Here is a 17645-nt window from a genome sequence, read left to right as displayed (position 1 = left end):
TTGGTGAGTAAAGCCTCACCAATTCCCTTCTGTGCCCCCATGATGAACTTATAGACAGCCACAAGGTCACCTCTCAACCTTCTTTTGCGGAGGCTGCAGAGGGCCAGGTGCCCTAGTCTCTCCTTATAAGGCTTGGCCTGCAAGCCCTTAACCATATGAGTGGCCCTTCTCTGGACCCTCTCCAGGTTATCCACATCCCTCTTGAAGTCCGGCGCCCAAAACTGCACGCAGTATTCCAACTGTGGTCTGACCAGCGCCCGATACAGGGGAAGTATCACCTTCTTGGTTCTGTTCGTCATGCATCTGCTGATGCACGATAAAGTGCCATTAGATTTCCTGATGACTTCGTCACACTGACAACTCATGTTCATCTTGGAGTCCATTAGGACTCCAAGATCCCTTTCCGCTTCCATGCCACCAAGCAAGTCATTTCCTAGGCGGTAGGTATGCTGGACATTTTTCCTCCCTAGGTGCAGCACTTTGCATTTCTCCTTGTTGAATTGCTTTCTGTTGTTTTATGCCCATATGTCCAACCTGTCCAGGTCTGCTTGTAGTTGTTCCCTGCCCTCTGGTGTGTCCACTTTTTCCCACAGTTGTGTGTCATCCGCAAACTTGGACAGAGTACACTTCACTCCCTCGTCCAAGTCGCTGATGAAGATATTGAAGAGTATAGCACCCTGGAAGACTGGCCTACATACACAGAGCAACTGAAGCTGTATTTTGAAGTAAATGAGATCCCCCCCCACCTTCCAAAAATATGTAACTGCATTACTGAGTTTGATGGGAGGAAAATTCACCCATCAGCCTGCTCACCCCAGAAATACCAGCAAGCACAGTTTTAAAGAATGAGGCTGCTGACAGATGTGAAAAAACAAAACAAAACAAGACCACACTTTACCAGAAGCAGCAACACATTAGTTTGACCCAGTTTTGCGGTGTCTGTATAGATTGGGTGCTTCAGCGGAGCTTTTGGCACTTTTATCTAAAGCTGATTCAATTGGCTATTAGATAAAAGTGCCAAAAAGGCCTCGCTGAAGTGCCCAAGCTATACAGACACTGGGTAAGCCAGGTCCAACAGCATGGCCTGAGCTCAGTGCAGGGGCTCACTGAGTTTAAACTAAAGTGCTAGGGGTTTGGGGGCGGGGTGGGGGGGAGGGGTTTACATCTGTAAGCAGCGTTAGTGAAAACTGTCCAAGACCATCTGGCACCCAAGCCATTGATTATTGCAGAAAAGTACAGTTTCCATAACAAAAATCAACTTGAAGGTAAATCTATTTCCTCTTTAGTGACAAAGTGACAGAAATGGTCAGAACACGGCAATTTTAAGGATGGACTTAATGAGGTCTCAGAAACAGATGTGTGTGTGGGTGACATCGTAAAGCCATACAAAGGAAGTTCTTAACAGAGGAAGACCTTACAGCAGCACAGACCATAGAAACACTGAGAAGTCTGTTTGCAAAAACAGGATTGCCAGAACAAGTTGTAACTGAAAATGGTCCACAATATAGTTCAGATGAGTTTCAAAGCTTCATGAAGAAAAATAACATACCACCCAGGCACAAATGGGCTGACTGAATGATTTGCACAGTCTTTTAAAAATACCTTGCTCTCCCTGACGAAAGAGGAGGGGGTCAGAACAGCAGAGAATGGTCTGCTTTTTGCTAGCATACTGGAATGCAGCACACGTTACAAGAAATGAGATGCCAGCAATGCTGTTTACAGGCCAGAGTCTCAGGCCAAGGCTGGACTTATTAAAATCAGACTTGTAGCAACATGTTAGAAATCACCAGATAAGTTAGGCCATGACAAGGGGAACAGGGGCCCCTCAGCAGCTACACACAAGGCAAAGAGTATTGGCACAGGATTACCAAGGAATTAGGAATGGCAGTCTGTGGTTGAGAGTGAACAGTGTTCTGCATTTGCAGTTTACACCAAATTTCACCAATAAATTGCCTGATTTTTTTTATTGAAGTTATTCAGTTTTTTAATTAAAGTGCCCAGTGCCACGCTGGAAATGCATAAAAATTCCCATAAACATTAAAATAACATAGTAGCTGGTGCAGTATGTTCTCAGTGATGCCAACAAGGTAATTGATGTCACCCAGAAAGAACACTCATGCCACACAAGAGGCTTGCAGTCTGTGCATTATGTCACTGTGTCATTTCAAAAAGGTGGGGATGAGATGTGAAATACAGGAACGTGTGGAATATGCACGTGTGAATCTACAGTTATTTTCTGTTCAATCTGCCAATAGTAGTGAATGAATAGTTTTACTTTATGTTTATAATATATTCCATGCTTGCTAGTCTGGCAGCATTCTTTCCCAGCCTCATGGATGGAGTAATTTATTTCTGGTGTCTTTGGACAAACATATTACCTCCTTTTATAACAGACATCCAGATGACATGTTAAATCCTTACCAGATCACATGTTAAATCCTTACCAGATCACAGATAAAAAAGAAGCAGAGAGACAAAAGGGAAACCTAAGAATAGTCTACGTCTAAATAATGAGTTTGAGAAGAATTTTTTTCTAAAATACATGAAACAGCCTGGAAGATATGACTGCAACAATTTGAGAACAAAACTAAAACAGAGATATTAAAATATACATTATCATATAATAATGGTGTCAGAAGCCACAATAAATCAGGTAAAAGTAACAGATGACAGAACCTGATAACTACCTTAAACTTTTGTTCAGTGGTTTGTTCAGGAGCACCAGGTCGTAAGAAAGAGTAGGTCAGATCATCAGCCTTAGTTCCATGCATCCAGAATTTCGAGAAGTCACCCCCAAAAGCCTTCTCCCTCCATCCAGGAAAAACATATGGGCTGGAGCCTTCCACGTGATTTCTCCAGGACAGCATCAAAGAAGCTGTTCAGCCCTCTTTAAAGTGGAGGCCAACAACAGTTAGTAATTGCCATCTAGGCTAAATACAGACTGTCAAAAAGCTCAAGGCTGAATCAATTCAGTCTTTGCAGGTTAGTCTAAGACGCAGAAATTAAACTGAGAAACAACTGGACATGCATTTACTTTTGATTCAGGAAATGCAGCCACATGCCTGCAGTGGTTCAGGCCAGAAGCTGAGGGGCACTAGAGCACAGTTCTCTGGCACATAGCCAGCATGGGATGTGTGTTTATTTCCTCTTCCTGCTGTCCCTGGGGACTCTGGGATTTGCTGTCCACAATCACATCAGCAGGACTCTGCAGGGTTGCTCATCACTTCCTCTTTCTGCTTCCAGGTACCTCTAGGATTTGTAGTCCACAGTTGCAGCCAGCAGTAAGTTTCAGTAAGTTTAGCAGCAGGGCAGCTCTGTACTTGGGGGAAGGTGGGTTTAACCCCCCTCCCTGGCCCCAGACCCCATCCAGCATTGGCCTGGTTTGGGGGGGGGGGGGGGGGGTGAGCAGTCCCTTTCTCTCCTCCTCAGCCCTTTTCTGCTGGAGCAGACAGCAAGCCCAGCAAAGCCCAAAGCATGCTGAAGGTCTGTGATTTAACTTAAACCAGGAAGGGGTTTGGGACAGAAGTTTCATAAACTGGTTGACCCAAATCAGTTGTGATTTTTACACGGGCACTCTGAGAAAAAATGTTGTAGGTCTGCTTCAGTATCAGTAACAGTAGTATTCCAGACATACTCAAAATATGCTTGGGGCTGGACAAAAATAAAGGAGAACACAAGTCCTGTGCTAAAAATCATACCATCTGAAATGATGAAGAGAAAAGAACAGTGCTACATAGCTGAATCCCTGGCTTTATTTCATAAAGAAGAGTCTTGCAGATCTGTTTAAAATCACCCAGGTTTTAAACTAGCAATTACCTAAGAATGTAAGATGTCATAAAAAGGAACAAAAATCTTATACGCTGAGAACTAAAGTACAACATGGATTAACAGAAAATATTTCTATTTGAAAGCTAATCAACCTCCTGGCATTACTTATTGAATGCTCAGTCACATAGAAATATGATCAGAAGTGCCCTATATAGCAATAATACATACAATCACATGCTTTGTACAATTTTAGAAGCTAGAAACTTAAAAAAATGAAAAAATGAACAGCAGTATGAGGTAAACGTCCTTCTAAAGCAAAGACCTTCTAAAAGAAACAAGCCCAGAATGCTTGGAGAAAATGGCTGAAACTAGGAATAAAAAAGAAAGGTTTATAAAGCTTTATTACATTAGAACAGCCTGAAAAACACACTTCTAGGAACTTAAGAGACAGTACAGCTGTTTCTTTGTATCATAACCATTTGAAGCAGTTGTGCTCAGTTGAAAATGTCAAGTCCTAGGCAGCAACATTTCATTCTTATTCTCACAAGTCTTAGGCAGTCTGGTAATTATTTATCCTATATGCTTGCCTAAGGTAAAAAATGGCAATGAGTTCACCTGATCTTCTGTCCAAACTAGACATTGATCTACCACCATGATAAAACATCAATAACCCAATAAGTACTGAAGGAAGGGGAATAGTCTGGTTTAATTCTCTGCATTAATGGGTAGTTTGAAGAAAACAAAGTACCTACATATTAAAGCTATTTGCCCCCTAAAATAGCTTATGTAGGCAGACCCTTATGACTAGAGACCCACCAACATCAAGAGGTCTCTGTAATATTAACGTAGCCTGACAAACTGGCATGAACCTACGTATGTGATATCTATAAAAACAAATAAACCTCTAGTGTAGATGCAGTTATACTGGCAAAAGTGTCCTTTTGTTGATAGAGCTTATACTGTTAGGGGAAACTGGTGCAACTATGCTACCCAAAACACTTTCTACTAGGATGGCTGATGGTGTGGCTCTAGGCCTCATAACACACACAGGCAGATGTGCTGAATGAAAAAAGGCAGACAAGGTTCTTTGGGTAAATGAGATATATGAGATATAGATGAGATATCTGCCTGAAGAACAGGTGATTGTGCCAAAAGCTTGCAAATAACAATTTTTCCAACTATTTTGTTGGTCTAATAAAAGATATCACATTTACCCAAAGATCCTTGTGTGCATATGTCCTTAGACCAACACTGTTACAACCAATAACCCTGAATGAAAAAAAGCCTTTCAACATAGTCACATTATAAACAAGAACTTACCTTACCTATTGCGATCAGAAATTACAGGACAATATAATACACACTGTTGAGAGACTACAAGGAATGTTCTTGTGAATATAAACCTGTTAACATTCCAAAACCAAGAACTGTAACATTATGTGCTAAAATGTCAGCAATCTGAATGTATGACTCATTCCCAAACAACTTCAGGACCTCCTTGGGTTCATTTGTGATTCTCATCTCCCGGGAAGCAGGATTCTTCGACATTTCAATAACTTTGCTAATCACAAGATCATAGCTAGCAGACAGGATGAAGAGATACATGTCTGAAACAAAAACAGAGCCAAAGGGAGCTGATTTTAGCCTCTAAGAAGATAAGTACTTACTTGCTCAAAAATATAGATGTACATGTGCAAATCCCTAATTGGTACAAACCTGGCCTGAACAAAAGCAGGCATTGAAGCACATGCAAGTACCAAAAGGAATCTGGGTACACAAATTAGGTATGAATTAGTGTGTTCTCAAATGTATACTTTCTCAGAGCTGAAAATCTGGTTTAGCACATTCACCTTTTAGCCTAAAGAAAATTCCTCTAATTCATACCACAAACTTTACTACTTTGTCCTCATGACGTTGGGCTGTTGTATAACACCACCTCTCCCTTCTCCTCCCTGCTTCTCCCCTCTAGAAGTGTTTAAATAGCTACAGGATGGAAGAAAGCTTTGTCAATCTTGGGTCATAAGTCAACTGGAGTGCCACTATGAGTTTTCTTCCACTGTCCTATTAATCTGGACAGACCACATCTGTGTGTGTGAAGGAATATTTAAATTATACAGTTTTAATTCTTGAATTGTCCATCAAAACTGCAAGTAAAAGAGTATTAGAGGGGTTTTTTCGGTTTGTCTTTAAAACTTCTGCCATGTGCATCACACAGCAGCCGCAAGAATAGCTGACCATGTTGGTCTTGGTACCATGCCAGATCATATTCAAACCTGTGGCATTAGGATGATTAGATTCACATCATATCAACCTTCCAAATCTTCAGTGCCTTTGTGGATAACTCTTGAAGGAATCATGTACATATCAGTATTTTATATATATTCATCTTTCATAGGATTAATAAAGTGAAAACTAGTACAAAGTGATAATTAGACTAATTTTAAGCACATTTTTGCTTTTTAACTGAGACCAAATAAGCAACTGAGTTACTTAAGCAGAAAATCATCAAACAATGAGTTGCAGTCAATATGCTTAAATGAAGGCCCTACTTGAGTAAGTCCATTTAAAGCAGCACTAATGGTTTTAAAAATCAGAGTCTTGTGTACTGCTTATAATGTATACCAGAATGGTAGTGATCTAAATGTCTGATGACCTGAGATTGCCTTTAATACCACACACATTTTCTTCTGTACAATGTCTGCATGATTAGTTTTTATTGCTGCAGATCATGCTGCTTTTCCTCAGATAATAAGCTTTAAAAAATGAATAGAATTTCAACTCACATGGGGAAACTAGGAAGGTTCCCTGCTGAATGTAGGGATATAAAGCACAAATTTCTGAATAACTGATGTCCAGAGCTGTCAGCACAAGGGCATATAAAACCGACAGTCAATGTTTTTAAGGTTGCCAGAGGCCTGAAAGTGTCCTACGTGCGCTTTCTGCCATTAGTGGCTTCTCTCATGTGGGGCGTAGATGGCCTGCAGATTGGAATACAGCCTTGCAATAAATAGGATGTTGTGATTGAGCAGAATTGATTACAGATAAAATGCTTCTTCCCCTTCCCAGCAGTTAGAGATGGGAGTAGAGCTTCAAATTCATCCTGTCATCCAAGTATCTGATAAAAGGGTATCCCCAAATCTCATCCTCATGTGCTACATCTATCTATGGCTGCACAGCTGAAAGGAGTAAGTCAATTTTTTTTCCAGCCCTGTTTTCTCATAAGTTTAAATATGTGCATTGTGGCATCTAAGGGTTAGGCCATTTTATGACGCAAATTTTTAAAAATAGTATAATAAAAATTATTAAGACTCATTTCTTAAAGGATCTGATCAATATTATGAGGAGGGTGAACAAAAGCAAGTAGGTATTCAACTCTAAAACTTACTATTTTTGTGAAACCCAGGTATGCTGCACTTGCAAGGAAAGCTCACTGCCCAGCATGTAAGGCGTGGTACTACTTTTGAGTAACAAGACCTCTGTTAAGAGATGCTTCACTGTTGTGTCCAGTATTAAAACTGGGAAACAGACTTGCAAACACATGTCTGAGCCTGAATGATCCTATGCTCCCTCTAATCCCACTTAAAGTCAACAGGAAGTTGAAGGCATATGGCATCCTCCAAGAATAGGCTCAGTGGAACACAGCAGAAATTTCACATATGCTACACTTCAGCTGGAGAATACTGAGATGAAGGAAACAATAGAAGGAAAAGCAAAGATGAATTTACATGAGGACTCCTTTGTTGTCAGGAAAGGAGCTTTATAAATAGAGACCATGCTATCTTAAAGAAGTTCAGTAAATTGACTTACCACATAGGCTAGGATAGGAAGGGGACTGAGAAAAGTTTTTATAGAGGTTTAGAAGATATCAAGATCCTCTCTTCAAATTGATATCAGTAAAAATAAGTTGTCTGTCTACATATGGTTCCACCATTGATATCAGCTTCACTATCCCATGCATTCATTTTTCTCAACTGCTCCAGCATCTTTAACCACAAACATTCATCTCTGGCCAAAAAAATCTGCGTTTGTCTGCAAGGATACTACCCCCTCCTCACTTAGTTCCCCTCAAAAATCCACTTGCAGCACGATGCTCATCTTCAGATGGACAACATCTTCTGCTATTTCAAATGGCATAAACTAACAAATTGGGCAGCCACAGGTTCATTTCTAGAAAACATGAAGTTTATTTTAAAAGGGACAGGACCTTCCTTTGAAAGAGAAACTTATCAAAGATGGAAATTCCCAAAACAAAGAGTGTCAACTGATTTCTTCTAGGGTTTTACATTTATCATATTTATTCAAATACAAGATGAGGTTCCCCCCCCAGTTGGCATGGGGAAAAAACAGCTCCTCATCCTATACTTGCATACAAGGAAATCTCACTATATACACTGTCTATCATTAAATTGCTTCCAAAAGCAAAACTTGCTCAGCAACTGAAGCCAACTACAGTAAAAGCTTTGTTATCCAGCATGAGTGAGGTAAGGAGGGTGCCAGTTATCCAATAATTCTGATTATCTGAGTGTTATGCTGGCCCAAGCCTGCAATGGCAGCTTGTAATACTGCCATGCCCTGCACAGATCCCTTCCCCATCTCCCACCCCTTCCTTCACAAACTTTCCTATCTGGGTGGGGCATGCGCATGTGTGTGCACTCAGCCCCTCCCCCCCCCAATTTTTTCTCCCTCCACCTATGCAGATATCAATTAGAAGGGCTCCCAGCAGGTCCTCTTCTGGCAGCGTCACTAACTAAAGTGAACACCTGAAATACTTGATGTGCATTCTGGATAGACTTGGCAAAGATTCCAGTTGCTAAAGTGAGGATTTGTGTTGGGGGAATATTAGAAATTCCATTTAATAGAGTATTCCAGTTAGTAAAATGCTGGTTAACACAGCTTTTACTGTATAAAGTAGATTAAATACAGCCAACACTAAGCGTGACTATAAACACATGACCCATATGGTGAAAAAGAGAGCGAGAGAAACACACAGAGAGAGACCCTTAAAAATGGGCAGTTGCTCTCCCTAGAAAAATGGGTAGTTGTTTCCACAGGGGGAACAAGCACCAGGCTTGGAGATATGCAATACCAAGCCAACAGGCACCCGGAAACCATAACAAGCATTGATACCTTCCCTTGGTGCCAAAAACACTGATGGGAACCTGCTACAAAGATAAATTATTATAGCCCATATAAATAATACATATTATAGTGCCCATTAACTACAGTTCCCCTCACTGCTGATTCTTTTTCAAGTCATGGTGATCCACTACTGTGCATATATTTTTATTTCCTCTTCACTCCCACAGCTGAGCTGTACCTTTCTTTTCCATTTCCAATGATTCCTGTTTCTTCAACAGCCTTAAATGCCTGGCAAACATCACCAAATGGGGCTCTAAGCAGTTCACTGAGAACCCTCTTGTCAGCATCTCGTTCAGCCTAGTGCATATGATTAGCGTGGCCCCATCTTCCATGAGGTGAAGCTGGTCCAGGTTGCCCTGTACCTCATCTGCATATACATTTTTGGAGGACCCCAGGACTAGTTACAAGAACACCTTGTTTCAGTCACGAGCAGGGGCCAGAACCAGTCACCCGTTGCCAGAACCAGGTCAAGCAGCACTTTACCTCTCGTTGGCCCAACGACTTCTTGCATCAGATAGAGCTCATCCCTGCATGAAAGAAAGCTTTGTGACTACTCGGATTTGGCCAAGTGCTCTTCCTATGAGATGTCTGGGTAGTTGAAGTCTCCCATCACAACCACGCACTGGGAGCATGCAGCCTCAGCCAATTCCCTGGTGAACTCCTGGTCAAGCTCTTGATCCAAAGTCAGAGGTCTGTAGTAGACTCCTACCATTGTGTCCCCTGTGCCGTGTTTCCCGCAGACTTTAACTCAGAGCGTCTCTAGTCATCCACCCTGGGCGCCAATGTCTGCTTGCAGGGACACAGCTCTCCTTGACATAGAGAGCTACACCCCCGCCCCTTTTGTCCGCTCAATCCCTCCTGTACAAGGCATAGCCATTTATACCTGTGGTCCAGTCATGGGTGGAGTCCCACCAGGTCTCTGTTATCCCTAGAGTAGTTCAGGACAACTACTGTGACATTGGTGGGTGTACATGGCAACCAACATGAGCCCATAGACCATGGAATCCTTATGATTCTACAAGGTCCTGAAATGCTGCCGGGACATACAAACTGCACAATGAGACCCCTGCAATGCTGGAGAACAACTGCAAGATGCAAGAGGTGGTAAGGGCAAGTCATATCGTATTGCTTGTGGCCCTACTACTTGGTGACACCTGCCAGGCTGTGGGGAAGCAAGTCTTCCACAAAAACCTGCAGAAGGAGCACAGAGACTGGAACTAGCAGGCAGTCCACCAGGCAGTGCTCGTGCAGGCATGGTTACACAGCCTGGGGTAAAAAGGCCCATCCAACTGGCCCAGGCAATCCTGCTAAGGGGAGGCAGAAATAATCAACCACCTCTTCTGGGACTGCCCATATGCCAGAGAGGTGTGGAAGAGAGTTTGTGTACTCCTAGTGGTGACAGGGTTCATAACCCTGACCAGAGGCACAGTTCTATACAGGCACTTGACGAAGCAGCAAGAGGCTCCAACAGCCTGCTTTGACCAATTCATTTCCTGTTTCAGAAATGCTCTGTGGAAGACCTCACAGTTGAGGACTGTATTAGAGTGGGCCTGAGTGAGATATACTGGTACTACAGGAAGACAGTAGAAGAGGATGGGAAAGAGATAGGAGACTGGCATAGACTTTTCAGAGGGGAGCCTTCTGAATGAGGATGATTATAATGACGATTACGATGACCATGACAAGTGAAAAGGCTGATCAAACAGGAGGGGGGAGTTGGGAGGGAGGAAAGGGGAGGGGACTGAGGTAGTCCTTTGTGTAACTGTGATGGTTTCAAGGGGCAGTGATGGATGCACAGGTGCATAGGAACGCAGGACTGCAGGTGCGCAGCGTGGTCTTTGTAATAGGATTAAGAATAGCATAACTATAAAAGTGTGTTTTGGACTGTCAAGTGAACCACAGCTGTAACAAGACAGTTTATTAGAGGTACAGATATCTAGATAGCTGTAGATCTAAATCCAGATCTAGATAGAAATAAATATTTTAAAAAGCATAGTTTTTATTACATACAAGTAGGTGCTAAAGTCCTGTTCAAAAGTGAGTTTATGGAGTACCTGTATTATTGTCCAATTATCTAATTATTGAGAGAGGTCGTCTTATAATCAGGGCCATCTTCTATTTGTGTAAATATAGTATTTTGCCTTCATCTCCTATGAACTTGGAGGAAGCAGAACTGCTCCAGTGTCCTGCCTGCATAAACAGGTGGGTTTGGTTTCACCTTAGGGTCAGGACAGTGGAGCTGAATCTTCATGTTCATGATTAGCAGGAAAGTGAAATTAAGGTGCAAATTGAAGATGTAAATTGAACTAATGCTCTCTCTTTTCCTATATTACATCTGTCTTGAGCTTTTCATCAGCTGTGACTGTTCTTGTTTCTAAGGAAAAAAACAGAAGGATAATTTCCAAAACCAAAGAATTCAATTATGTAAACATGTCCAGTTACTGGTCACATGCCTGTTTCCTTTCCCTCTCCCTCCAACCCAGTACTGAAGCCAGTTTATTGCTGTGAGGTTTGGCAAAATAGGATTTTCTGGCACAGCAAGTGGTGATAGAGGGAAACAAACTTTTTTGCAACTTTCATAGATTTTACTTGCTTCAAAGAACCTATTATGGAAAGTTACACTATACAAGATCTCTGGTCTGATTATATCAAGTGGATATTATACAAGATTCCTGTGCTGGAAAGTGGGAGGGCAAGATTAAAACCCAGATTAAAACTAAGATTTGGACTGAGTCTTCTATGCCGTAGAAGTATATGCTGTAGAAGTATCACAAATGCAACCACTACTGCAACTGCTACAGCTTGGAAAATAAAAGTAAAATCCAACAATGTATTGACAGATAAATTCTACTGCTTTCCAAATTGGGAGATGGATCGTGTAGCAGGATACTCCTGATATGGAGATCATACAGGCAAACATGAGAAGGAACAAAGGAGGGAAGACAATGACAGCATGAACAAAAGGCACAAGTTCCAAAGCTGGGGACTTCCAATGAGACTTTTCCATCCATGTCTCTGTACACAAACACAAGCAACCTTACTTTAAAAAATGGTGACTATCCACAAATTACAGTGAAGCCAATGGGAGCTGCAGATTTAGAATCAGATTATTCTGAAAAAAGTGGGGATATTTAGTTGTGTCTCTAAATTCACATTTTAAAAAAACATTTGGCCTCAGCCTGTTGTCTCTATGAAAACCAAGCAAACAGAGGGACAACATTGACAGGATCAGTACATGATGCAATCTTCACATCAGGGGAATCTTATTCTCTACATCTGTGGCTCACATAATTTAATCCCTATGTGGGAATCATTTTGAACACTTCAATTCACCAGTCTAGCTGTGAGGTCAGAATACAGGCCCTTTAGCAGTACGGCCTCATCCACAGAACAAAAAGCAAGAAATGGGAACTGTAGTTTCTCATCCACATAGGAAATTCAGTGATGCACCTATTACCCCCCATCTTAAAGAGTAAATGTGATGCTGACTCTCCTGGCATCAGCACTCATTGCTGACCCATAGCAGGGGCTCATGACATTTACATTACACCAATGCTATATTATTAAGTAGTGGTTTGTCTTAGTTAAAAATGTTATTGGGTTAAAACAGAGTGCCCTTGTACCCTGGTGTGCCCTGAGATCCTTTCCAGGGTAGTGTGGGATGCCACACAATGTTAGCATTATTAGGTATGCAAACATGATTTACAAGGTAAACCCAGAGATTTCAAATGGGAATCCATAGTGTTAATTTAAAAAATTGCCCTGTTGTGGTCTTTCTGAGATCTCTGCAAGAATTGCTCTATTACCATATTTTCTCACATAAAACATGTGCTTCCCCCCACCCCAAATCATAACCTTAATATGCGGGTATGTGTATTATGTGGGGAAGCTGATTTTCTTACCAGGGCAGAAGCACCCCCTGCTTTGATAGCTGCTCCATAGTGGTCAGCTGTGGTATTACTATTCAGGTAGCTGAAGGAGTCTTAGTGGCTCACCGTTAACACCCCAGAGGTATTAAGGACTGTCTCTCCTTTTTAATGGTTTTGATGCTCCACTAATTAAGTTAATCTTTCTTCGCCCATTTTTTCTGTCTGCTCTCTTGCAAATTTAAAAGGTTTGGAGACTCGTTAGCTATTTTCGTCAGAAACACAGATCCACCCATGGAGACTAGTCTTCAGCAGCAGCTAGGATTTCAGCTTCACTTAAGTAGGAAAGGGAGAGTGAGTCAGCTGAAGATTATGCTCTGTCCCCTATGCAGCCATAACTCTGAAAAACCATTTTTTCTTCATTATGCCTTTTAAAACAAGATGAGCATTATATTCTGGGGTGTGTTCTTTGTGAGAAAATAAGTTATATTTCTGTAGTCAGAAGTGAAAACTAAGTCCTGGCATTTTCCAAGGGATGCCTTGAGTCTAAATAGGTTGAGAACCACTGGGTTAAGCCAACAAGGACACTAAAGATATGTCTGCCCTCCAATGCTACAGAGCAACATGGAAATAACTGAGCTATGTCAGGTACCAGAAGTAGTCTCACTATGGCAACATGGAACTCCATGTGCAAGCTAAATATACTTGCCAAGAAGCAGGGTAATGTCATGAACACAGGGGTTTATGGGGCATCTTGTATGGTTTCTTGAGTTTGTTTTACTGATGAGGCATATATGTAGTCTCAACACACAGGTAACATCAAGCTGCATTTAGCCATATCATCCTTCTGCTTATATATCCTGTGATATTAGACAAAAAATGTATTTCTTATATGTTATAATATGGCCAGGATTGCATAATATGATAATGACTTGCAATTAGTAAACAATAAGCTTCTCTGACATCTAGGAAAGGCTCTAATCCTAAATGGCTGAAGAGCAATAGTGGTTTGGAATTAGCATTTGACTGGAGTCCTTTACTTGTCACTTCTGTGAACCTGCTCCTGGTCCAAGAGCCAGGCTCTGCTGAACAACAGTGAATTTACACTTTAAAATAAAGGACTCTACAAATAACACCTGGCTAGTCAAACTACTGGGGGAAACAAATGAGAGACAGTATTATTAGGATATTGGATTCTTATGTCTGAAAGGACATACTCTTCTGGTCTTAGACTAGGATTTTTTCTGAACTGGTCAACAGGCACCTCTGCATAGTGTGGGCCTCCCAAGAATCCAAGGAATGACATGTGAATAGTGGGATAAGCAACTGTATTTAAGTCTGCTTCAAATGGTTTTGTCTTTATTTTTCCCAGGTACAGGGGAAGCTGGAGTCCCTCAGGCCAGAAACTGAGTAAAGCAGCTGACAGGAGAGCTTGCAAGAGGTTCTGGCAGGGGAGTCAGAGATAGAAACTGCTTTTTAACCTGTTGAAGCTGGCTAGGGTCTGTATCCTTGGATTTAAGATGCAGGGTAAGTTCAAGTTATTGTTCTGACATTTCCTTTTGCTTGTTTTTTAAATTCTTATATCTCTATTTGTATCTCAGCATATGATGGCTGGTTTCTTATGCTTGTTCTTGGGGTTTTTTAAATAATAGATCTTTTTGTTATCTATTTACCCGCTTATTGTCAGTGTTAACCGTGATTCCAGAGCAATCGACCATACAGACTGGCTCATTCCACAGAAAGGGGAAGCCCCTTTTCTGATGTACATGACTGGACAAATGTGATTCTTCTGGCTGGCAAAATCCCCTCTATTAAGAGCTGGCAAGGCCTGAGTGAGACAGGTAAGGCTGAAGCACTACAGGCTAAGAGCTGGCCCCTGGCACATCTCAACTGGTTCTCAATGGCCAAGCAGTGGTAGGGAGGGGTTTGGGGAAGAGTGTTTTCACCCTACAGGTGTGGTCTCAGAGGTGCATTCAGGCTGCATCTAGAGTTGGAGCACATCACAGATAAACTAGCTGACACAGATCTCTTTGTTGCTGTAGAGTAATTCTGAGGTAGTCTGGGCACCTTTACAGTACGGAACAGTCTAATTTGCTAACTGGCTAATCAGGGGATTCCTAATAGCATAAAAGAATAAAATGCTTATATAAAAGCAGATGTCCTAAACATGTGCAAATTCAAATTGTGGAGAGATCCCGTAATGGCAAATTCTTCTATTTTCCTATGATTTTCTACTAGACTAAATCATGGGTAATCTTTAACTGTTACCTTGAGGGCCAAGGGTTAAGTGAATCAGTAAACTCAAATACATTATTATTTCTGAGAATAGATTGAAGGAAGATTATGGTGCTAAAACTGAATACAATTAAAAATACCACTTACTTTTCTTTATGAAAAACAGCCACCAACTCTGATGTGGTAATAACACTTTCTGAATCATTCACTTATTTAATGTGTAATTATGGTCCACATTTAATATTGATCCCTAGCTGTCTGTCTAAGTGGCTGGGACTGCTGCCTATTCCTTTAGGCTAGGGACAGACATTGAAAAAGCCTGAGCCTGAATTGGTTCAGTCTTTGCAGGTTAGTCTAAACTGGCTAATCTGAATTGGTCTGTAACTGCACAGATATCCCCTCTGGACTGAAAAAGTGCAGGTACATGCCTGCACTGGCTCAGACTAGAAGCCGGAGGGTGCCACAGCAGCCCTCCCTTCCACAGGGCTGAGCTGAGTGGGGTATGGCCAGGGCCTGGCAGGACGCTCTAGTTAGGGAAGGGTTCCCCCCACTCCTGAGCAGCCCAGCAGGGAATTGATAACACAGTGTTTATCACCCCATTAAGAAAACAACAGAGGGACATTTCCAGCTACCTATTGCTTCTGCCTTTCTCTCCTGTGCCATTGCATGGACCACAGCCAGCATGTGGTCTGCTAGCTAATTCTGAGAGGTGTCTGTGTAGGGCAGAGGGTACATTGCTTAGCAGGGAGTGGAGAGGGGGAGGGGGCGGGGGGAGTAGGAGAAAGCCAGGCAGGCACCTGCAGTCTCTGCCAGAGCTGCAGCCAGGAAACAGAGGGGAGGGGCCAGCTCTGCTGGGCTGGAGCAGAGAACAGAGCCCCGCCCAGAGTTGCAAAGCATCAGACTCCCCCAGCATCCCAGATTAATTGAAACCAGGAAGGAGTCTGAGACAGACATTGCATAAACCAGTTTGAGCCAAATCAGTTAAGTCTGATACTATATTCAACCAGGTTCATCTCAAACCAGTTTCAACCATTTTCAAACTGATTGATGTGCACTGAACATCTGTTCATCAACCAGTTTCTCATCACTTCAACAGCTTTATGTGCAATGTCTGTCCCTAGCTGTAGTACCTGAGCATCTTCCATATGGAAGAGATGGACAATCATAACATTTATTTTTTTCTTTTTTTTGGAAGGGTGGCATTTAAGCTGCAGTCCAGAATTTGTCTTCAGTGAGGTCTTCAAGTTTCCTAATTTTAAATGTGAGGTATAATGCAAGACATCCCATTGGCTGAATTAACTCATACAGCTAGGTGAATAAGTTTTCTCACTGGTTATATGTGGTGTCTTTCCATATTTGAAAAGCCAGCCCTGTGGCTGTCACTTCCCAATTGCTAGGAGCATTTTACACATGGAAAACTTTTCATTCACCTCATGTACGGTTAGTTTAACACAAATGTATATGTCAGCACTACCTGCTTTTATTTCATACAACTTGTATGATTTTCTCCAACTTCTGGTATCGAATAGGAGAGTGGTGTCTTTCAAAGCACTTCTAAATAGAGATAGGTAGGTTCCCACCAAATTCACTGGACCCAGCAGCCAATTACATGTCTGTAACATGGTTGGGGCCCCAAATTTCATGGCTATATCATAGCCAGGGCCTCCATTTTGAAGGCTGTGCCAGGTGAGCAGTATCATCTGGGTGGCCCCTACCCTAGGACGTGAGGCTCTGGCTTCAGCTCCTGGCTGCTGGAGCCCCAGCACTCTGCATGGGGCTGAGCCCCATTCACTCGTGCCAGAGCAGCCCATGCCATGCTCCCACCATGCTCCCGCCAGTGCCAAAAGCCAGGCCGGGTGCTGCTGTGTGCTCCCCGCACCACCACTTCCAGTTCCAGGATCTGGAGCCAGGCCCCCATGTGCCTGCTGTGAGTGGCACAGCACAGTGCAGCAAGAGGGAGAGGAGGAGCTGCTACTGGAGGCCGGGGACACAGAGCAGTACCCGGCTGGCTGCAGCCGCACCAGGAACAGCCCACTGGAAGATGGTCCTGCCCCTGCTGCACCGTGCCATGTCACGCTGTTCCGGGTGGGCAAACAGCTTCAGCCAGGTGGCTCCTGCCATAGTGCTGGGGTTCTGGCTTCAGCTCCTGGCTACTTTCCCATGACCTGGAGCCAGAGCCCCGTGTCTTGAGGCAGAAGCAGGAGCAGCTTCCAAAAGGCTGTCCCCAGGGCAGCTGCAGCCAGCCAGGCACTGCTCTGCGCTCCAGCAGTAGCTCCTCCTTTCGCTCCTGCTGCACCACATCATGCCACTACTGGCAGGCACGTAAGGGTTCAGCTCCAGATCCTGGAACTGGAAGCAGGGGGCGCAGAGCAGCACCTGGACAGGCTGTGGGCACCAGTGGGAGCATGGTACAGGCTGCTTCGCCATGACCAGGTAGGGCTTGGCCCCAGGCAGAATGCTGCAGGAGCAGTGTGAACTCTACTACCCGGGGGGGCTCTGTTGCATGTGCCCTCTGCCCTCTTCCCTCCCTTCACCCACAGCAGGCTCCCAGGACCTAGCAACCAGAAAGCCCCCCTCCATACACACACATGTCCTCCCCCAAAATCCCAGAAGGCAGGGGCACTCTCCCCCCCCCCC

At 43.1% G+C, this 17645-nt stretch overlaps 1 protein-coding gene and 1 long non-coding RNA gene across 10 annotated transcripts in view; one reads left to right on the top strand and one right to left on the bottom strand.

The window, feature by feature from the left end:
• FARP1 (FERM, ARH/RhoGEF and pleckstrin domain protein 1) overlaps window positions 1-17645 on the bottom strand; it is a 319651-nt gene that overhangs the window by 158309 nt on the left and 143697 nt on the right. The window contains exon 1 of one of the 9 annotated variants that reach the window (XM_025192550.1): window positions 2688-2801. The exons of 6 other annotated variants lie outside the window; for them this stretch is intronic. In XM_025192550.1, coding sequence (XP_025048335.1) covers window positions 2688-2771 — 84 coding nt within the window. In that variant the 5' untranslated portion in view covers window positions 2772-2801. Of the gene's footprint in view, window positions 1-2687; window positions 2802-17645 lie in introns of those variants that run through there. 2 more of the 9 variants (XM_025192554.1, XM_025192549.1) reach the window with 2 other exon arrangements.
• The window catches only part of LOC112548121, a 23917-nt gene continuing 23536 nt past the window's right edge, over window positions 17265-17645 (top strand). The window contains exon 1 of the long non-coding RNA XR_003091935.1: window positions 17265-17441. This is a non-coding gene — a long non-coding RNA (uncharacterized LOC112548121). The remainder of the gene's footprint in view (window positions 17442-17645) is intronic.

This window comes from Alligator sinensis, unplaced genomic scaffold, assembly GCF_000455745.1.
Source record: "Alligator sinensis unplaced genomic scaffold, ASM45574v1 scaffold1253_1, whole genome shotgun sequence".
NCBI lineage: Eukaryota > Metazoa > Chordata > Crocodylia > Alligatoridae > Alligator > Alligator sinensis.
This window is presented reverse-complemented; position numbering and strand designations above follow the sequence as displayed.